This window comes from Daphnia pulex, chromosome 3, assembly GCF_021134715.1.
Source record: "Daphnia pulex isolate KAP4 chromosome 3, ASM2113471v1".
NCBI lineage: Eukaryota > Metazoa > Arthropoda > Branchiopoda > Diplostraca > Daphniidae > Daphnia > Daphnia pulex.
The window spans coordinates 8,781,251-8,799,586 of NC_060019.1; the positions used below are offsets into that span (position 1 = coordinate 8,781,251).

The 18,336-nt window shown below is 43.6% G+C and overlaps 3 protein-coding genes across 4 annotated transcripts in view; all 3 read right to left on the reverse strand.

The window, feature by feature from the left end:
- Window positions 1-5,796: 5,796 nt before the first annotated feature.
- Window positions 5,797-7,194, reverse strand: LOC124191260 (CDK-activating kinase assembly factor MAT1-like). Its single transcript, XM_046584364.1, has 2 exons — window positions 6,886-7,194; window positions 5,797-6,824 (listed from the first exon to the last, which is right to left on the reverse strand). The coding sequence occupies exons 1-2, from the start codon at window positions 7,013-7,015 to the stop codon at window positions 5,929-5,931; spliced, it is 1,026 nt and encodes a 341-aa protein (XP_046440320.1). The 5' UTR covers window positions 7,016-7,194; the 3' UTR covers window positions 5,797-5,928.
- Window positions 7,195-7,446: 252 nt separating this feature from the next.
- Window positions 7,447-10,323, reverse strand: LOC124191261 (Golgi phosphoprotein 3 homolog sauron-like). Its single transcript, XM_046584365.1, has 5 exons — window positions 9,651-10,323; window positions 9,208-9,425; window positions 8,891-9,137; window positions 8,650-8,825; window positions 7,447-8,576 (listed from the first exon to the last, which is right to left on the reverse strand). Exons 2-5 carry the CDS (start codon window positions 9,409-9,411, stop codon window positions 8,328-8,330), a joined length of 876 nt encoding a protein of 291 aa, XP_046440321.1. The 5' UTR covers window positions 9,412-9,425; window positions 9,651-10,323; the 3' UTR covers window positions 7,447-8,327.
- A 2,700-nt stretch (window positions 10,324-13,023) lies between these two features.
- Window positions 13,024-18,336, reverse strand: part of LOC124191262 (sodium channel protein 60E-like) — a 32,751-nt gene continuing 27,438 nt past the window's right edge. For both annotated transcript variants that reach the window (XM_046584366.1, XM_046584367.1), the window contains 9 exons: window positions 17,226-18,326; window positions 16,888-17,154; window positions 16,625-16,816; window positions 16,258-16,546; window positions 15,952-16,145; window positions 15,173-15,868; window positions 14,946-15,085; window positions 14,446-14,848; window positions 13,024-14,358 (listed from right to left, as the gene is read on the reverse strand). In XM_046584366.1, coding sequence (XP_046440322.1) covers window positions 14,071-14,358; window positions 14,446-14,848; window positions 14,946-15,085; window positions 15,173-15,868; window positions 15,952-16,145; window positions 16,258-16,546; window positions 16,625-16,816; window positions 16,888-17,154; window positions 17,226-18,326 — 3,570 coding nt within the window. In that variant the 3' untranslated portion in view covers window positions 13,024-14,070. The remainder of the gene's footprint in view (window positions 14,359-14,445; window positions 14,849-14,945; window positions 15,086-15,172; window positions 15,869-15,951; window positions 16,146-16,257; window positions 16,547-16,624; window positions 16,817-16,887; window positions 17,155-17,225; window positions 18,327-18,336) is intronic.

An 18,336-nucleotide genomic window follows, 5' to 3' on the forward strand; every position in this document is an offset into this window, starting at 1 on the left:
AAAATACACACGACATAATTAGGAGGCTCGTTCATTAAGAAACACGCAAAAGAAGAAGAAGGTCGTTGAGTCATCCATAACTGTAGTTGTTCCGAGTAAAAAATTCAAACAAGTTGCGTTCCTACCCGACCCATTGACCGTGAAAATGGTCATCATTCCCGCAGACCCGTGCATGAACTTTCAGATCACAAACGACGCCAAACATATAGTACATATAAGAACGCTCGTTCTTTCACTGCTGGATGAGAAATGGCCGAGCAGAAGAAGAAGAGCGAATGCAAATGTGATGCAGCCGGAGCGACCGAATCACGCAGCAGACAATGGGCGCCAGCACGACGGCAAGAAAGAGAACAAAAAACGGTTGTACAACAACAACAACAACTACGTACGGAAGACTCTCGGGTCGGATTGAACGAACGAACGAAGAAGAAACGAGTCAGACAAGAATAGAGTGAAATTATAAAAAGGCCGAGAGGCAGATGGTCGCATGCCAAATGGAGTAGAAGAATACAAGCAGCTTACGTAATCAAATAGGGAAGCCGCCGCCATCTTTGATTTCAATTATTTATTCTAATCGAAGGTAGCAGCAGATGCTGAACGCTCGATTAGACTCTGCTGTTTTATCTCTTTTCCTTTCTGCGTCGTCTAAATAATACGCCAAAGATGACTGGAACTTTCACGCTCAGTGTCCAAACTCTCTCTCTCCTTTAAACAAGAATCAAAAAGACGGTGAAATCTTTCCGACATGAAATTTCGCCGCCTACAAGTCGCTGGCCTATGTCTACAACGGCACAGAGTCTCTTGTTTCGTTTCTCTCAACCAGAAATCTCGACACAAACGAATGTTTTATTTTAAAAAATGACTTTTTTTTTTCGGGACTCCCGAGTGAACGAAGCAAGGCGAACACAATTCCATCTAGGCGGCGCCAGTTAACCGACCCAGAAAGAAATGAGAAGAAGAAAAAAAAAAGGAAATTTGGGAAATGAACAGGAGAACCGGTTTGACCGGTCAGACTCTCGGTACAACTAACTGCACACACGTTATTATTACCAGTTGGAAGGCATTGTACAATCCCCTTGAGAGAAGAAACCCATAATGTAAACCAAATGCAGACTCCACCCAAGAAAAAACCAAAAGCGACCAAAAACTATTCAATTATTGTTATTTTTTTTTTTCGGGAGATAAGCACAGAAAAATAAAATAAATGATAGGTTATCGTTTCTTAAATGGCACGCAAACGTATAAAAGCGGCGATTTGAAATCGATTCCACCAAAGGAAAAATAATTCAACTGCACGTACGCCTCTAGAAAACAGTCTGTCAAATTCAACCAAAAGGAAAACATAAAGCTAGAGGCCTTGCTCCTTTTCTCTGGCAAGGTATATAAACTACCCGGAAGAATAAAACAATTTCATATAGACGACTCTTTATTCTTTCGGTTGCTCTTTTTTATTCCACGCATTTTCCATTCGAGATTGTATAAATGTAATAAAATGTGGAACTAGGCCGTGTGCGCACTGAAAGGGGGGACGCACTTGAACCCTTCGGAAAGAGAAAAAGGTCATCAGATAAAATAAAAACGGATGAAAACTACCATACTTTTTGGTAGCCTATACGTCGAGTGCAAGTACAGCGAAGTCACGTTGGGGGCTCATAAAAAAAGAGGAAAACAACTTTACTCCAATGTGGCGGCGGCGACTTGAAAAGTGAAATAAATCAATGTCTGCGCTCCTGCTGAAATGTTTCAATAAAGCAACGGCGACGACCATATACGAGTCGAGCTAAAAAGAAAAACAACACTGCACTTACACCTCCCTGGAAGCACTCTTCTCGATGTCAACCGAAATGCGATCGGAAAAGGAAATCACAAAAAGTAGTATCGTTGATATTTATAGCAACATTTATACGGATCTGGTTCGGTCGTTTTTAGCTTGGCAACCGTTGCGAAAACATGCACCAAGAGAGGATAAATTCGCATCACGCCACCCAACTGTGGGTTGGCTGTCAAAGAGAGAGAAGGATCTCTACTGAACTTTGTACAACACTTTGCATAACTGGTTGCAAGTATATTATATGTGTTGCAAGCTTCTTCTCGTTTGTTCTTTACGTCTAGACGACCTGTGCTGTCAGCGGGAAGGAAATTTGAAACAAGAAACTGAAAACGACATGAACAAAAAAAAACCAGTGGAATAGCAGCAGGGGAGTTTTCCATTAGTTCACGGAAGTTTGGACGGATGAGCATAACATGTCGATGCTTTACGATGATAAAAGACACGCGAATGCATCAAGGTATATAATAATAATAGTCGATCCCAAAGGCGACCATCGATCTGACTATAGGGTGGAAGAGAAACGAGATTGATAATAGATAGGTGGCCTTATAAAGTGAAACCGGAGAGAAAGTCCCTTAATCGCACATCATCATCATCAAGAGAGTATAGCTGCGCGTCAACAATAGAGTGATTGAAGAAGAAACTCTCGTCGCTGCGCTATTTTGCTCTCAAAATTCTTGAAATAAACAAAATGTCTTGGGCAATGATAAAATAACAACAGCAGCAGCATTGCTATGTACTGTACCAACATCTTCGATGGACATTCAATGCTGGAATTTTTCCTGTTTTACAGTCGATCGGTGCATTCATTTGTTTTTTGTGTTCCAGACATTTGTTCGTGGGAAAAAAGGAGGTTTGCTTTTAACACAAACGCCGACTATACTGCTGCTACATATTCTGATTGTGGTGTTTTTTTGCTACAAGATACAAATACATGTGTCCATCATTTTACGACACCGGCTATCTCTCGATGGCCGGCCATAAAATTCCATATGCCCCGGTCAATAATTCAAACTGGAACACCATGGAAAATTTTGGAACAGTGAGAAAAAATAAAAATTTTAATCGAATAAAATTGAACCTGTTGCAATTCATCTTGTTTGAAGAATAAAAAGGGGAAATTCTTCTCCGTCAACAAACTCGACTGCAGAAATTACAGTCGAGTTGTTGTTGAGGGATGAGGGTATTTGCGAGTCGCCGGGTGGTAGACATACACGACCTTAATTGCTTTCGAAGAAGAAGAAAAAGGGGGGAACCGAAACTTATTTTTTTCGGCTTTTCAATCGATTTCAAAAGCATCCCTTCAACCAACCCCCCTCTACAAGAGCAAGTACACACAGCAGTGAGTGAGAATGAAGCAGCACAAAAAAAAAATCAAGATTCAAAGGGGAACCGAGAAGTCGTAAAAGATGAGAAAACGGTTTTTTTTTCTTCTGATACACACAACAACAACAACATCCTGTGCGCTGGCTGCATCTGTCTCCATCCACACTCACCAAGTCTCCTTTCTATTTCTTTTCAAATGTCAAAACAGTGAAAACTAAAAAAATTGATGCCAAAGATCGGAGTCACCTCCTCCTATTAGAAAAGCTAAAACTGATATCATCGTTAACTGACTGACCGGATTTCTGACGTGAAAATCTACATGAATAAATAACCAAACTGGTAGCGAATGAAAAACAATTGCAGTTTTTTGTTTTGTTCGACCAGAGCTTTTAATCGACAATCTAATTATTTTTGAATATTTTCCCCGGACACAACGCCCGGCATGTGTGAATGATTAATTCCCCCCTCAAAGATTAAGATCTCGTCAACATTCAGGACAAAGAGAGAATAAATCTGTTAGTTATCGGGTAGAAAGAAATACATCTACAAGTACACATTTAACCGGTTCCTGATTTCTGGTTTGCATTTATAAGAACAACAGAGTGTGGCGATCCCATGGTGAGTTTGCCACCAGGCCCCCAAATGACTGGGGATGGACACATGCAACAACTCACGAAAGCTGCTAAAAACGCAACTATATATGGTCAACTAATCTCATTAATTTTCCAGAGTTTGGAAAAAAAACAAAAAACAAACGAAAGAGCAAAGATAGAACCGAATGGAATTGTGTTTGAGCAAGTCACTCGGGACTAAAGTATAAGAAAACGACAACACAATGTGGACGATTGTCTCCTTCGAGTATTTATAGAGACAGCCGCAGCAAAAGAAGAAGATAGAAGATATACTTTGCTCCTTGTCTTAGTAGTCGTCGTTGATATTAAGAAAAGGAGGGGGGTATGGCCATAAAAGGGGCGACGATTGCCATCGAGCGAAGAAAAGCACACACACACGTGCAGAGCAAAGCCAAGTCCGTTAGGTTGATCTTTTCCCCCCTTTAGCAGCAAACGGCCGGCAACGACGGTCAATGATCTCCGCGTGAAAGAAACAAGAAAGAAAAAAAAAAGAGAAAAGATGGTTGTATCACGCAGCCGGCCCAGTCACAAACTGGACCGGTTGAAATGATTTTTCAAATGTGTCGCCAAAGCCAAACGGAAGTGTTGTTAAGTTTAATGGCGGCTAGACCAATTAGCGATCCTTCAATAACGACCGAAGGCTGTGAGCTGGAATATTAGATTTCTTTCCTAGTCGAAGTAGCCGAAGGAAAATCTAGTTTTGGGAAAACATGTGCGAAAAACATTTTTACACCCGTGGACGACGAGTGACAGGAGAGAGAAAGTTGGGGGGAAATGAAAACGACTATTTAAACAGGTCTCATAAATCCTGCCGTTGGTCCGTCCCTCCTCAACGTTGTTGATAAGACGTTGAGGATGGATGACTATCGTGAACGAACGAACCAACCAACACCGGCAACAAAATAGAAAATGTGTGTTTCTTTTTGGTTTTTCCTGCGTTCTTTTCTCGTTTATGCACACGACAAAGTTTAAGTTGCGAGATTTCATCGCTTGGAAAGTTCGACGAGCGAGTAAATCGATAACTTAAAAACATTCACGCTGGATATGGAAGGAAAAGACTCGACTCGATTAGGAGACGGACCTCTACGGCGATGAAAGACGATCTCGGCCAAAAAGAAAAGCAAGTTTCAAGTTACAAAAGACACATCTTTATCCATTGTCGTTTATAACTTGTAAAAGAAAACAACAGCAGGAGTAATAATAGGTTCGGAATGGAGGACGGTGAGTTATCCGATCCCCGGCAGGAGAAGCATCCAGTGGCGGAATGAGGAGCCTTTTTTTTCAATTGTTTCTTTTTTCCTACCCAAACAAACGCCAAGGGAGAAAAGAGAATTCCTTTGCTAGGTAGGCCGCTTGCTTCATGGCCCCCCTCCCCAATCGAAAATGTGACACACATAGAAGGAATGGATCAACTTAAGTCTCTGGTAGGGAGCGACTATTGTGTCTCTACTGCCCTACGAAAAGTCCATCAAAGCTATACAACATTGAAGAAAGGCTTCCAACAATAGGAAGGAAGGTACTTTTTCTTCTTAGGCTTCGAGAGGGGATTTTTTCCCACGTTGATGGATTCCTTCTTGGGCGTCTAAAGGCTCCGAGGGGAATGAGGATCAACTCGGATTTCAAACAAGCCTTGAAAAAAAAAAAAAAAACGAATTTTGAATCTCCAAAGGCCTCGTTGAGTGATGGATCAAAAATGCTGTGCTCTCTCAACCAGACGGAAATCTTAATCCACTTGGAATAATTTGACAATCGATTGTTTAGAGGATAAAAATGAAATGCCACAAAAATCCAACCCACACACGCAATTAAAACTGTTGGAAAACAAAAACAACCCCTTTTCAAATAAATTCAGGCGTACGTTGTTGTTGTTTTCTGTCATGAGGGATGGATTCCGGCATCAAAACCAATACGACCCTACAATAGTGACCTTTTGAAAAGAAAAAGAATTCCCCGATCGATTTGTTGGTCATGCCGTGATTAAGTCGTACGAAGAGTTTTTGCTGGAAATTTCTTGCTTTTCTTGGTTGTATTTCAATTTTGCCTATGTTGGATAAATTACAAAAGAGGGTAAATGTTTGTCCTTCAAAGGAGAGGCCAGCAGACAAATTTTGTTGAAAAAAGTAGGTAAAGGAGAAAGGTTTATGCTGTTTCCATGTCGTCGGTTTCTTCGGCTGAAGCGGCTACGGCTGTCTTGTGGCCCGATTGCGGGATATAAAACAATCCCCCCATCGCCTCTTGAAGAGCCCGGCAGCAAGATAAAGCTTCAGTGTAGCCACCGGCTCTTTCAGTAGCATTGGCCGCTCGGATATTGGCGAAATACTTCAACTTGCCGAGCACCTCGATGGCCGGAGGTGAAGGCCCGTTGTAGTCGAAAACGGGAGCCGAGTAATGGAAGAGTGGCAAATCTTGTTGCTTGGGAATGGGAAGGAACGAACTCGTGTTCTGACGAAGGCCAATCTGAATTCCTGATGAGAATTTGCTCGATTTGACAACTGGTCCACCGGCCTGGGCTGCTGCTTTCGGTTGTTCCTTAGCCAGTGCGGCGGTTGCTTGAACGTGAGAGGCCACGATCGACTTGGCATCGGCGTCCGAGAACATGAGCTCATCGATAAGTTTCTCTCGAGCCTTGTGTTTCTGCTTCTTTTCTTCCAGCTCGGCATTGACGTACGAATTGGCCTTTTCCGACTGCTGGGCTTTTTCAGCTTCCAATAGCTCTTCCAACTCAATCTCTTCTTGGCTCTGCCTGTTTCTGTTTTTCATTGTGATGTCTTTGTTTTCCTTCTTGTAGTTGTCAATCATCTTGTTGGTGTTTGTAGAGTCAACATCGAAAACCAGGTTGAAAATTATATTCTCCACCTCTTCCAGGTAATCATTGTACTCTCGCAGAGTGGAGAAATCCTCCTGGCGTTTGTTAAACTCTTTCAGAATTCTCTTGCGGATATCAACCTCTTTGTCAACAGCAGGATCCTCAAAGAGCTGAATTCTAAAATTTTGTCTTCTGAGTGCACACTTGCATTCCGGACAAGCCCCAGAGCCTGAGAAAAAGATACTAGAGCTACCCTCCAAAAAAGTAAATAAAGTTGTAAAATGGGGTACCTTTGGCGAAGAGAAGTTCTACGCAGGACTCGCAAAGAGCATGACCACAGGCATTTACCATGAGAATCATGGCAGGATTTCGGTATTTGGTTGTCTTGCATTTTGGGCACGTTTGATCGTTTCCATCCATTGTCAATGTCTATCAAGAAAAATGTTAAGGTTGACTGCTCAAACCATTGGCGCTTTCATAAATACAAAGAAGAATCATCAATTGAGCATGTTGATATTTTCGTGCACTTTTTTCAACACATTTCAACCAACCCAACCGATTCAAGCAGACGACTCAACCACTGTTGCCGCTTCGTTATTTAACATCTCCGCACGTGATGTCAGTTTTTGTTCGGAAAATGTTTCATTTCCAAATTTTCAGAGTTGATTACTTGATTCATTGGGAATCACACCAAAGATTGTGATAAGATGGGAAGCAGCCCAAATTCACATTTTCTAACAACCACGCTTCCCTTGATCTAGCTTCCGGTTGCTAACCACTGTACGTAAAGATGGCAGCACTGAATTTTACCTGTAAAGAAGGAACAAAAGACAATAAAAATCTACCACATGTTGCATCCGAATTCCTGATTTTTTTATTCAAACTACCAATAGTGTGTACATGCAGTAATGAAATAAAACATGTTATACACGTTCTCCCACATAATATAGTACCTAATATATAGCATTAGCCGATTAAAGGGAGTTGTTAAACACACATATCCAAATGAATTTTTGAGGGTCGCAATCCGCAAATCATTTCACAGTTTGCAGGTTACATATTTTTCATTTCATTTATATTGTTGTATTTTTAAAGATGGCGCGCTGCGCTCCCGATGGAAGGTATATTTACAATACATACCACAACGGGATTTCCCCAGAATTGTAACAAAAACGTCTCTCTCCTCTGCCCACTTTCCTCCACGTTTCAACCCACGTTAAATCATGAGAGTTCGCTATATAATAATAATAGTGGTTTCGTTAAATGAATATTTTCCCTTTCACCATTTAAAGAAAACTTGAATTAAAGAGGAAACAAGTGCACTGTGAGCGTGATCGGTAATTTTGGAAATGATTTTTAGATAAATCGAGGCTTCCCAACGCACACTCAAAATGGAGAAAATTAATAACACTCGTAGGATATTCTAAATATTGTTAAAAAAAGAAGGAGGGGCTAGTAATAACTGAAAAATGGTTTGAAAGAAGGAATGAATTGGAAAATCTAGCCTGGCTGCAGCTATGTAGGTATACAAAGGTAGGGTTATTTTTTTCGATGGCCAGTAGCTTAAAAAACGGGAAAAATAATGGAGACGCGGAACAAAAAAAGAAAGAAACTAAATAAGGATCAAAAGAAAGGGGATAGGCAAAGAAAATAAGAAAAATAAATGATATGGGAAGGGATAGGAGTGTACGAAAGGGATAGCAATACAATATTAGTAACAATAATAACGTTATCATTTGGTAAAGGAAGCAAAAACAGCCCACATCAACTCATTGGTTCCAGGTTTTGCACTCTCGTTGTCCAAGTCAAGGTAGAGGAGTTCACGAACCCGTTTCATGGCCAGCTCGTAGTCGTCGTCGTTTAATGGGGCAAAGGCATTCTCTAACACGTCAGAGGCGTGAGCCAGGAAGATGAGTGACAGCATGCGTTTGTCCATTCGATGAGCGTCGTTTACCCACTTGGATAAGACTGCTTCTTGTACCTGTAGATGGTTTGGTCAAAGGAACAAAAGGTTTAATGATATGGCTGGCTTTGAGAATGTGAAGACGTCACACCTTTTTGACAAGACGAGTTTTCATGATATTGTCCGTGAGAGGATGAGTGGTCATATCAAACAAGAGAAAATTCTGTTTCTCTGTCGTTAATACTCCCTTCTCCACCAAATTTTTGGCCAGGCGTTCCCGGACGTTTTTCAGTTGATATCTTAGTTTCAAGGGATTCCATGTTTCTCCTGTAAAAATATTTGAAAATCAATGAAAAATTCTAAAGTTGGAGGATTAAACAAATGACACTCACCACTGAGGTATTCTATCCAATTCTGTACCGTCTCAGGGGGATCTGTTTCCTTGACATGCTTGAGTGCCTCATCTAGGAGAACATCTCCAGTAGGTGAGTCATTCTTGAGTAGAATTTTTCTCCCCAATAGGGATCGTTTCCTCATTCCTCCTTTCTCTAGTTCAACTCTACCACGTAGGCCTAACTCAATCAATATGCATCCACGAAGACCACTAGATATGCAATCATTCCAGAATGAAGTATAGCCCTGTAAAGTTAAAAAAATTAAATTTAGGGGGGAAATGGACCAAGTATGACACAATAAATATTATGTATACCTCTTTATCTTTGAGGCCCAATAATAACACTTCTTCCATCAAGGTGAGTCTTGTTTCTTTGGAATCCAAATCATCCATATCATCTGTATCATTACTTGTACGGCGGTCTTCAACATCAGCTGGACCTGACGATATCTCAACAGGTCCTCCGCCACCAGTCCCCACACGAGCAGTCCTCCTTTGAACAACCCCTTCACGATTCATTTTTCTATCAAAACCTGTAACCAGAAAGAACTGTGAGAAGTGAGAACAACCACTCCAGAAAGCACCAAACTATGAATGATTAAATGCCAAATGAATACACTTTGAGTTTGACATTTGGATGTAATGAAATAATAATGACTTGATCCTTTTTTTGGGGAAATTATTCTAGTCAAAAGAACTGAACTGTATCTATTTGAAGAGTAATGAGCTACTTTGTTAAGTAGAGGAGGTAATCTGACCTGTGCACTTGTGAAAGAATAATACTGGCTTTGTGGCAATACGCTCGACGTCTCATCAGTCGCAGACAACGAAAAACAAACTCAAGAACTCAAGAAGAAGGAAACTAAACTATGAAAAGGGCACTACAGTTGTAACTTCGTTCTGGCTGATGAGTTTGTTGACATTCGGAGGCTCGTCTATGCCTTCTTACACGTATAGAAGAACTTTTGTACACGTATAATCTTTGGCAAGCAGGTAGGGTTCTCTCTGTAAAAACGTCGATTTTTGCCTGGTCGTCAAGGCAACAAGCCTGCTGCTTGCAAGTTGCGACGTGGCGTAAAAAAATTCAAAAATGAAAAAAACCAGAAGGTATTTCCCACGGTACGCGATTCGTATTTGGTGAATTGTGTAAACGTAAGCACAGAAAAAAACGGGAAAATTATGACAGTTATGGTAGTGCAAAGGTTTAGGCGATTTTCTTTCGAAAGAATTGTTATCTTGTGTAAATATAACCCTCGTCAATCAGTCCGTCACTGGACATTCATACACATAAGCCCTTAAAAAAAAATTATCTTTCCCGTCCGGATCGTAACTATGACAACATTAATTTGTGTCAATGGGAAAATGTAGATAGAAATGTGTTGCAATATTTGACCCGATATTTGCGATGAAACATAAATGACGATTTTTATTTTATCAAAGGAAAAATAGTTGTTTTCCTTGCTAGTTTCAATTTCAATTGATAGGTGGCAGCTTTATACCTACCAATTAAAAAATTCCGATGGGGAAATCCGCCTCGAACTCGATTCAGATAAAGGTATAAGTCTAGATAAATCAGATAAAAAACTTATTTGGATGTAACAGGACCTTATACCAGGTTCAATCTAACAAAGTTTAAATTGGGGAATCAAAAATGAATCTGTAATGGACAACACGCTTGTCCATTTCATCCGACGTGTAGGAAGAAAATCGAAATTTTTTACCGACGAATGAAAAATTGATTTGTAATTATATTCCGCAATGAAAACTCGATTTCCAAGAATCAACATTTATTTCCATACATCGCAATAGTATATCAGTATGACAGGATCGTTTGACGCATTACATCAGCACCTATTTTTACCTGCGCTTAATAATTCACTCTATACATGTAAACATGTTGAAGCGGAAAAATCAGTCACGTTCTACATCTGGTAGCCCCGTTGCCTAGTCTACTAATATCAACCGAAAGATGTGTGTAAATATTTGGCCATTTTCTGATCCTTTTAAAAAATCCGTAGAAAGTCAGCAAATATTTTGCTTATCTTGTTACAAGTTGTGTAACACAATTTGGCTCAAGCAACGGTGAAACCAGCAACTAAATTGGTCATATCTCTGCAGTAGTAAGAGCGATAATGGGTCACTTTTCGTGGGCACCTAACTAGCCAGCCAACTTGCAGGCAGCTAATCCGATAATAATTACTGCCGAGGAGTTTGTGTGAAAACGCATCCGGATTTCGTCACGATCTTCTCAGCAGCAACGGCGTTGGCAGCCGAAAGATGGCAGCTGGTGTTCTCCGTGCCGGCTCAAAATCCAAAAAACAAGATTCCGACCGAAATGATGAAACCGCGGCTCGTGTGTCGGGGGGATGAATGCCGACCGAGAGAATCCCGGCATTTGTATGCTACGGGGCGAATCAAATAATTCATCTGACCTTAATTAGAAAACCAACGTTATCCAAAAACTGCAAAGAGCGGAAATAGCTCAGCATAGAACAGTTGATGAGAATATTGATCCGACTCGTCTGATGTTAGTAAACACGTGAAAAAGACATTGAAAATGTAATATTCGCCGGCCAACACACATCTCTTTTATGTTGGAAACATTTTTCGCTAAAAAAGAGAAAAAAAGAGCTAGCTAGCTAGCTATACATGTAAAAGAAGAAGATGAAGTCCTCTCCGGCGCAATTGTTGCCTGCGGAGTAGTCTTTTTGAAAAGAAAACGAGGGAACGAAGAAAACGGGCGGATAGGGACGTCTGGCCGCTTTATTGCCACATCACAACCTCATTAGCTCAAGAGCATATGGACTGGAGAGTTTTTTTTTCCTTTTCCTTTTTGTTTGTATATGTAGCTCGGCCGACGACGACGACGACGACAGGAGCAGCAGCCGCTATTGAACATTCGATTTAAGAAAAGAAACTAGTGAGACTCTTGCGAATGAACAATTGCGCCAACTTTCAAGCCGATGTGTGTCTCCTGCAGTCTATTACGTCTACGCACTTGTGCGCATTTCGAATAAGTAAAAGGACTGAGTCTTGTTTATCATAAAAACCTAACCCTCTTCTCTTCCATCTCAATGGTAATTGGACTCTTGTCGGGACCTTTTTTTCGGCCCGAGACAAACACCACCCAAAGGAAACTGATCATCATCAGCAGTTCCTTCCCGTAACTCTGCCGGTAGTACTACATAATGGGCTGAAAATAAAAGAGATCCAGCTGCTTTGAAGTTCGATTGCGTCAATAGAGTTTTACTTGTTTGTCGTCGTGTGCAGGAGCCACAGCCATGAACAATAATGGGTTTTATTCTATATAGGAAAAGAGAGAGAAAGTGCGTCATGAAGACTCGAGAGGATTGCTGCTGCACTTGCTCTGTCCTGCTATTTGCAGATGCTCATTGGCCAAAAACCCCAAAAGAAGATGAGAATCAAGAGAGAAATAGGAAGACGGATAAAATTATATTTGCGTGCATGCTACCCGGCTATCATCAGCTAACGTAGTGTACATTCTGCCCGTCTGAAAACTCGGTCGAGCTGGGAAAATTTCAGTCCCGATGGACGCTATGCTGACAAGATGCTTCCATGTTTACGATGATGCTTTAGACTACTCGGTCCTCGTTGAGGATGTTATGTAATAACAGCGCCTCTCTTTTTACTGGAGGGCCACTTTTTTTAAGGATGTGTTTTTACGTTATAACATTTGATTGCAACTGCATATGTATGAACTTGATAGCTAAAGACTCGATAAAACTTGTTCAAAATCATCGGAACCGTCTCAAACTGGCCCATTCCCGTTATTTAAACGGCAATTCAAAGTCGCGAACATGTCCAGCATCTAATCAACTTTGATATATGCGGCGCCTCATCTCCCAGCCAACAAACAAGGGCTCGTAACCGATTTGATAGGCCTTTCACCAGCGTCATCAAATAATTGTTTCTGTCGCAGGAAAGAAACGTGAGTCAAAAGCCAAAACATTAGATTGGTACCGTGAATAATGTTGATGATGATCTCGAGAGTCCTTTTTAATATTGACATCGGCAAGTGGGTGTGGTCGCCGTATTCCGTAAGAGACTGTGACGTATGCATAACAGCAATTTTTATGGACGGGGAGGGGGAAAAAAAAACGGCCGCTAAAATAAACGCACGATGCGCAAAGGCCTACGATTGTATTGATTTCCTCCCGAGCGCGCGCAGCAGCAGCAGCAACACACATACACAAGTAGATACACTCACGCACACACACAGCACCGCTATCATCATTTTATTGTGTTGAGAATTTGGAATTTTACCTAGAAATAATAACAAACAACAACAACATCAACAAGCAAATTGCATCGCCCGCCAATTATCTTCTAATCAAGGAGGAGGAGGAGGAGGAGAAATAACAAAGAATGATTATTAACAAACAATCGATTATTAATGAATTGACTGCCGCTGCCGCTGTATATCATCAATTGTATACGCTGAATTGTGTGTTGATCTGGAAATCTTTTCTCTTGTTAAAAAGAATGGAAGTATTAAAGTTTGACATGTCAACACGCACACACAAACAGCAGGGGGGACGACCCTAGTTAACTCAAAATGTCAAGAAAAATGTCCACTGGCGCCATCATTCTTATATTTAAATATTCGTTATTCGTTCGCCGTCGTCGTCGAAATGAATCTACAAATTGGGAAACTAAAAAATAAGGGGGGAAATTCGGCAGAGTTTAAGAGTTACAGTAGAGATCTCCGATAAAGTAAAGAGAGTTAAAAGGAAGTTTATTTAGATGATGTGATGCAACACAAAGAGTATGTAAATAGAATATGAAGATGAGTTGATTAAATCAAAAGGAGGATCAATCGAGATAAATCGAGAGAGAGAAAAGAGAGCTAGAGAGAGAGAGAGCAGAAGAGAAAAGAGATTGAAAATGTGTGATTGACTTTTCGCCTTTTGGTTTGCATCCATTATTGAACTACTTTCTTCTTTTTTTTTGTTAGAGGCCATCATTTGTTATTTACGCTGTACACGAGAGGAGAATAACAACAAAGAACAGTTGCATCAATTGCCCTAAGATATATATATGTACCAACCTTTCTATTTGGGAGCTGGGGGAACAATTTAACATTTACATCAACTTCCTACTTCTTTGCTTTTCTCTTTTTTTGTCTTTTGTCTTTTTTCTTTTTTCAGTTACACACATTTACATATTCAAATCCGAGTCCAAACTTGCGGCTGTTAATTTCACTATCACATCGGATCGCTGCTGCAGCGGCGTGGCAGGTAGCGGCGGCGTCAGAAAGGCGCCGCCGTTTTCTCCGTTCACCGTCGACGACGACGACGTAGACAATTGAGTCGGGAAAACTTCGCTGTAGCGCAGCGTGATGCCACCGCCGTTGCTGTCCGGCGGACTTGTCACAGAGCCCCGTCGGTTGGTGCAACTCGTCGTCTGCGGTTGGTGATTTTGACCATTCGGACATTCGTTGTGAACCTTTTTATTTGTTTCAAATCGACGTGTCAATTTGGATGAATATAGCGTCTCGATTGGGCATGAACGGGGGAAAAAAGAAACTTTTACCTGCGCAGAGACGACCATTGTCCCGAGGGACCAAATGCTGGAACGTCTGGAACCCGGCACGAAAACGTCTAGTAAGGTGCTGTGGGGGCGACTTTTGGGCGGATGGCTGCCGGATCCTACGCGATGGCGAGTCGAACTCTGTCGCGACATTTGACCACCGGCGGATGCCACTGATCCGATGGGACTGGGCGTGTCGCCACGGCGGCTGCTCTGACGACTCAGACCTCCGCCACCGCCCAGGTAAGTGTGAAAGAGACTGGACATTCGATTAAGGACGGAACGCAACGACAGCCGATCCGGCTCGTACGCAAACGACGAATCGGTCGAATCGTTCGAAAAGGAAGTTTGGGTTTGAACGTGTCCCCTCATCTCTTCCTGTCTCTTCCTGGCCAGCAACTTGCGTCTTTAAACGGCCACGACACACAAAAACAAACAAACAAAAAAGAAATTTTGAACAAACAAAAATCACGTTGACCAAATAATGACGTGATATAAATTACCTCAAGTAAAGTTGATAGGCTCGTTGAATGACGCGGGCGGCCGTGTCTCGCTGTTTCCATTTGGCAGTCGACGAAACAATTTCCAGTTCACGACGATTGGGAAATTGTTTCTTGAACTTTTCGTCCATTTGTTCTTGAAGCTAAAAATAACAAAACAAACAATTTAATTAAATTGCCATTGCAGAGAGACAGAGAGAAAAGTAGAGCGAAATAAGAAAATAAAATACTTTGCGGAAATGTTCCGTGTCCTCGACGTCGCCGAGTACCCGACGCGTGAGAGCGTGAAGGATGTCGAGGCAGTGCAGGCGATCACCGCTGGCGATCAAAATGTCCAAATTGACGAGTGCGGCCATGTTGGGGCGGGAAATGCCCAGCGGCGGATCGAGACTGGCCACGAAATCCGAGAGCTCGCCGAAAGCGATAAACTGGGTGGCGTAAGGATCGAATCGCGACCATTTGGCGTAAAAGCGCTCCAGATCCTCCTCGCCGAGTCCCAGCTCCTCCTCGTGATGGGCCTGGTTAAAGTTCTCCAGCAGGACGGCAATGTACATGTTGATGACGATCATCGACGAGAGGACGATAAACGACACCAAGTAGAGGGTGGCCAGGATGGGGCTGCCGCAATTGCCGTAGGGCAAATTGTGGTACGTGATGTCGCAATACGGCGGCTGAATGAGCAGCGGATTGAGGATGTCGTTCCATCCGGCGCCCGTCATCAGCCGGAAGAGGAGCAACATGCTGCGGCCAAACGTCTCAAAGTTGATCATTTCGTTGAGGGCGCCCGAATGAACGACGTGACCAAACAAGGCCATGCCGATGATGGCGTAAATGAAGGTGATGAGGGCCAGCAGGGCGCCAATGTTGAACAGGGCCGGCAGGGAAACGATCAAAGCGAACAGGAGTTTGCGGATTCCCTTTGCCGCCTTGTGACACACAATCAACAACTTCGTTAGAAAAGAAGGCCGAGCAGCCAATTTGTCAGAGCTCTGCGGGTGTGTGTGCCTACCTTGACGAGACGGAGAACGCGGCCGAGCCGGAAGACACGGACGACTCGGAGCAACGTCGGCGAAATGGGGAACTCGTTGAGGACATCCTCCATAATGAGGCCGACGACCGAGCACGACACCAGGCACAAATCAAATAGGTTCCATGGCAACGTAAAGTAGTGATGTCGCAGTCCAATCATCTTGACGACCGCCTCTGTGTTTTCCGTGTGTCAAATGTGTGCGTGTGTTAGACGTTGCGTCACATTCCGGACAAACACAAAAAGAAACAAAAAGAAACAAAACAATCAAGCGATACTGTGACGTACCCAGGGCGAACATGGTGGTGAAGAGAGCGTTGCACAACTCCAAGATGAAAGTGAAGACGGGCGGCTGGCCGTAATGCTCGACGCCCATGACGACCATGTTGAGGAAGATCATGATGAAGATGGCGATCTCAAACCGTCTCGACATGGAAATGTCGTAGAAGAGGGCCAGATAAGGATTCATGGGACGCCGGATCATCTTGCGCGGCTTCTTCCGGCCCAGTTTCTTCATGGCCGTGTAGTAATGCTTCTGGCTCTCCGTTAAAAACATTTCCAGCACTCCACCCTCGTACTATAATCGTCAATAATTGAATATTTTCATATTTCCACCGGCTCAAAATGGAATTTTAAACAAAAAAACCGGACTGACCCTTTTCTTGAGCATGTTGAAGTTGTCGATGATGACACCAATGAAGAGGTTGAGCGTGAAGAAGGCGCCGCAGACGATAAAGACGACAAAGTAGAGATACGCCCACAAGTTGGCTTCGTACGACGGCTGCAAATCGACGCCACGGACGTCGACAGCGTCGGCCATGATCTCCATCCAACCCTCAAACGTCGCCTGGCCCAATTTCAAAAGTCAACCGACGCTCGCAATCTTGAATCGAAAATTTCGATTGGGGAGAGACTTACCACTTGGAAAAGTGCCAAATAGGCGTGACCGACGTGGTCGAAATGAATGGGCGAATTTGTCCAGGTCAAGTTGCGGCTCAAGCAGTCGGCCTTGGTGTCGATCACCTGTGGTGAATAGCGCTCGCCCGTTTCGTCGTCGATGCACTTGTAGAACTTGCCACCAAAGAGCTGGACGCCCAGGATGGAGAAGACGAGCCAAAAGACCAGACAGACCAGCAGCACGTTGAAGATGGCCGGAATGGCGAACATGAGCGCATTGACGACAATCTGATCCGGCACAACAACACAATTGAGTTGCAAGAAGGGAAAATGAGATATAAAGAACACAAGTCGTTTACCTTCATTCCTTGCCATCGGGAAATGGCCCGCAGCGGCCTCAGGGCCCTCAGCGTCCTGAGCGATCGAAGAGCAGACAAGTTGGCCGAGTCCTCGACGGCCACGCTGATGACGGACACTGTCACGATGACGAAATCCAGGGCCGTCCAGACGGAAGAGAAGTAATACTTGAGACCGAGGGCGAACCACTTGATGATCATCTCCAGGGCAAAGAGGATGGCAAATGCCATATTGGTCCAGCGCAGGATGCTCATCAGGTAGGGGTTCTCCTCCAAGTAGATATCCTCAAAGCAAAGGGTGATGCTCGAGCCGAAAATCAGGATCAGGATCGACCACTCGAAGGCCGGATGCTTCACCACCTGAAGGAGAGCCGTACGGCCCGCCCGCCATCGTCTGCACAGCGGATCGGCGATGAAACTGCATCCAGCATTCTCCCAACAGCAGCAACACTTTTCGTGGATCGACTGGGGGATGCAATCCGGAGGATCTTCTGGCATCTCTTCCTGGCCGGACAGAACCACCGAATGCGTGTCTTCCCGCGCCAATTTGGCCGCTTCGATGGGCGGCACCACTTCCAACACGGTCGGGATCAAAATGCTCCAGTCGGCGATGTTGTCGGCTCCGCCGCGGTGGTGGTGGTGATGTTGTTCGTGAATGCTGGCGTCCGTCGGCTCCTGCTGATCTGGAATGTTGTTGGAATCCTTTTGTTCCGGCAGGACATAAAGCGGCTGGTCCACAGTGACCTCTAATTTGGTTTCCGACTGCCAAACGGGACGCGCTGGAGGCGGTTGGTGCTCGGTGGACCCGTAAACGGATCGGAGCTGGACACTGGCACTGTCGTCGAAACTGCAGGCCAAACTGACGGCTCCACCCGCTGCACTCCGGGCCCTGGATGGCGACAGGTTGAGATTGGCGTTGGGAGTCGTCAGTCTGTTGTGACTCAGAGCCCCGCAGCTGGGCGACCGGCTGGTCGCCTGGATCCTTTTGCTGGCCACACTTTCGCTGCGTTCAAACGAATTCAAATTGACCAGCGTTCGAGTGGCTTTGGCGATGATGCGGATCTTCCGCAAACCTTCCACCAGTTTGGAATCCTCGTTGATTTCCTGACACACG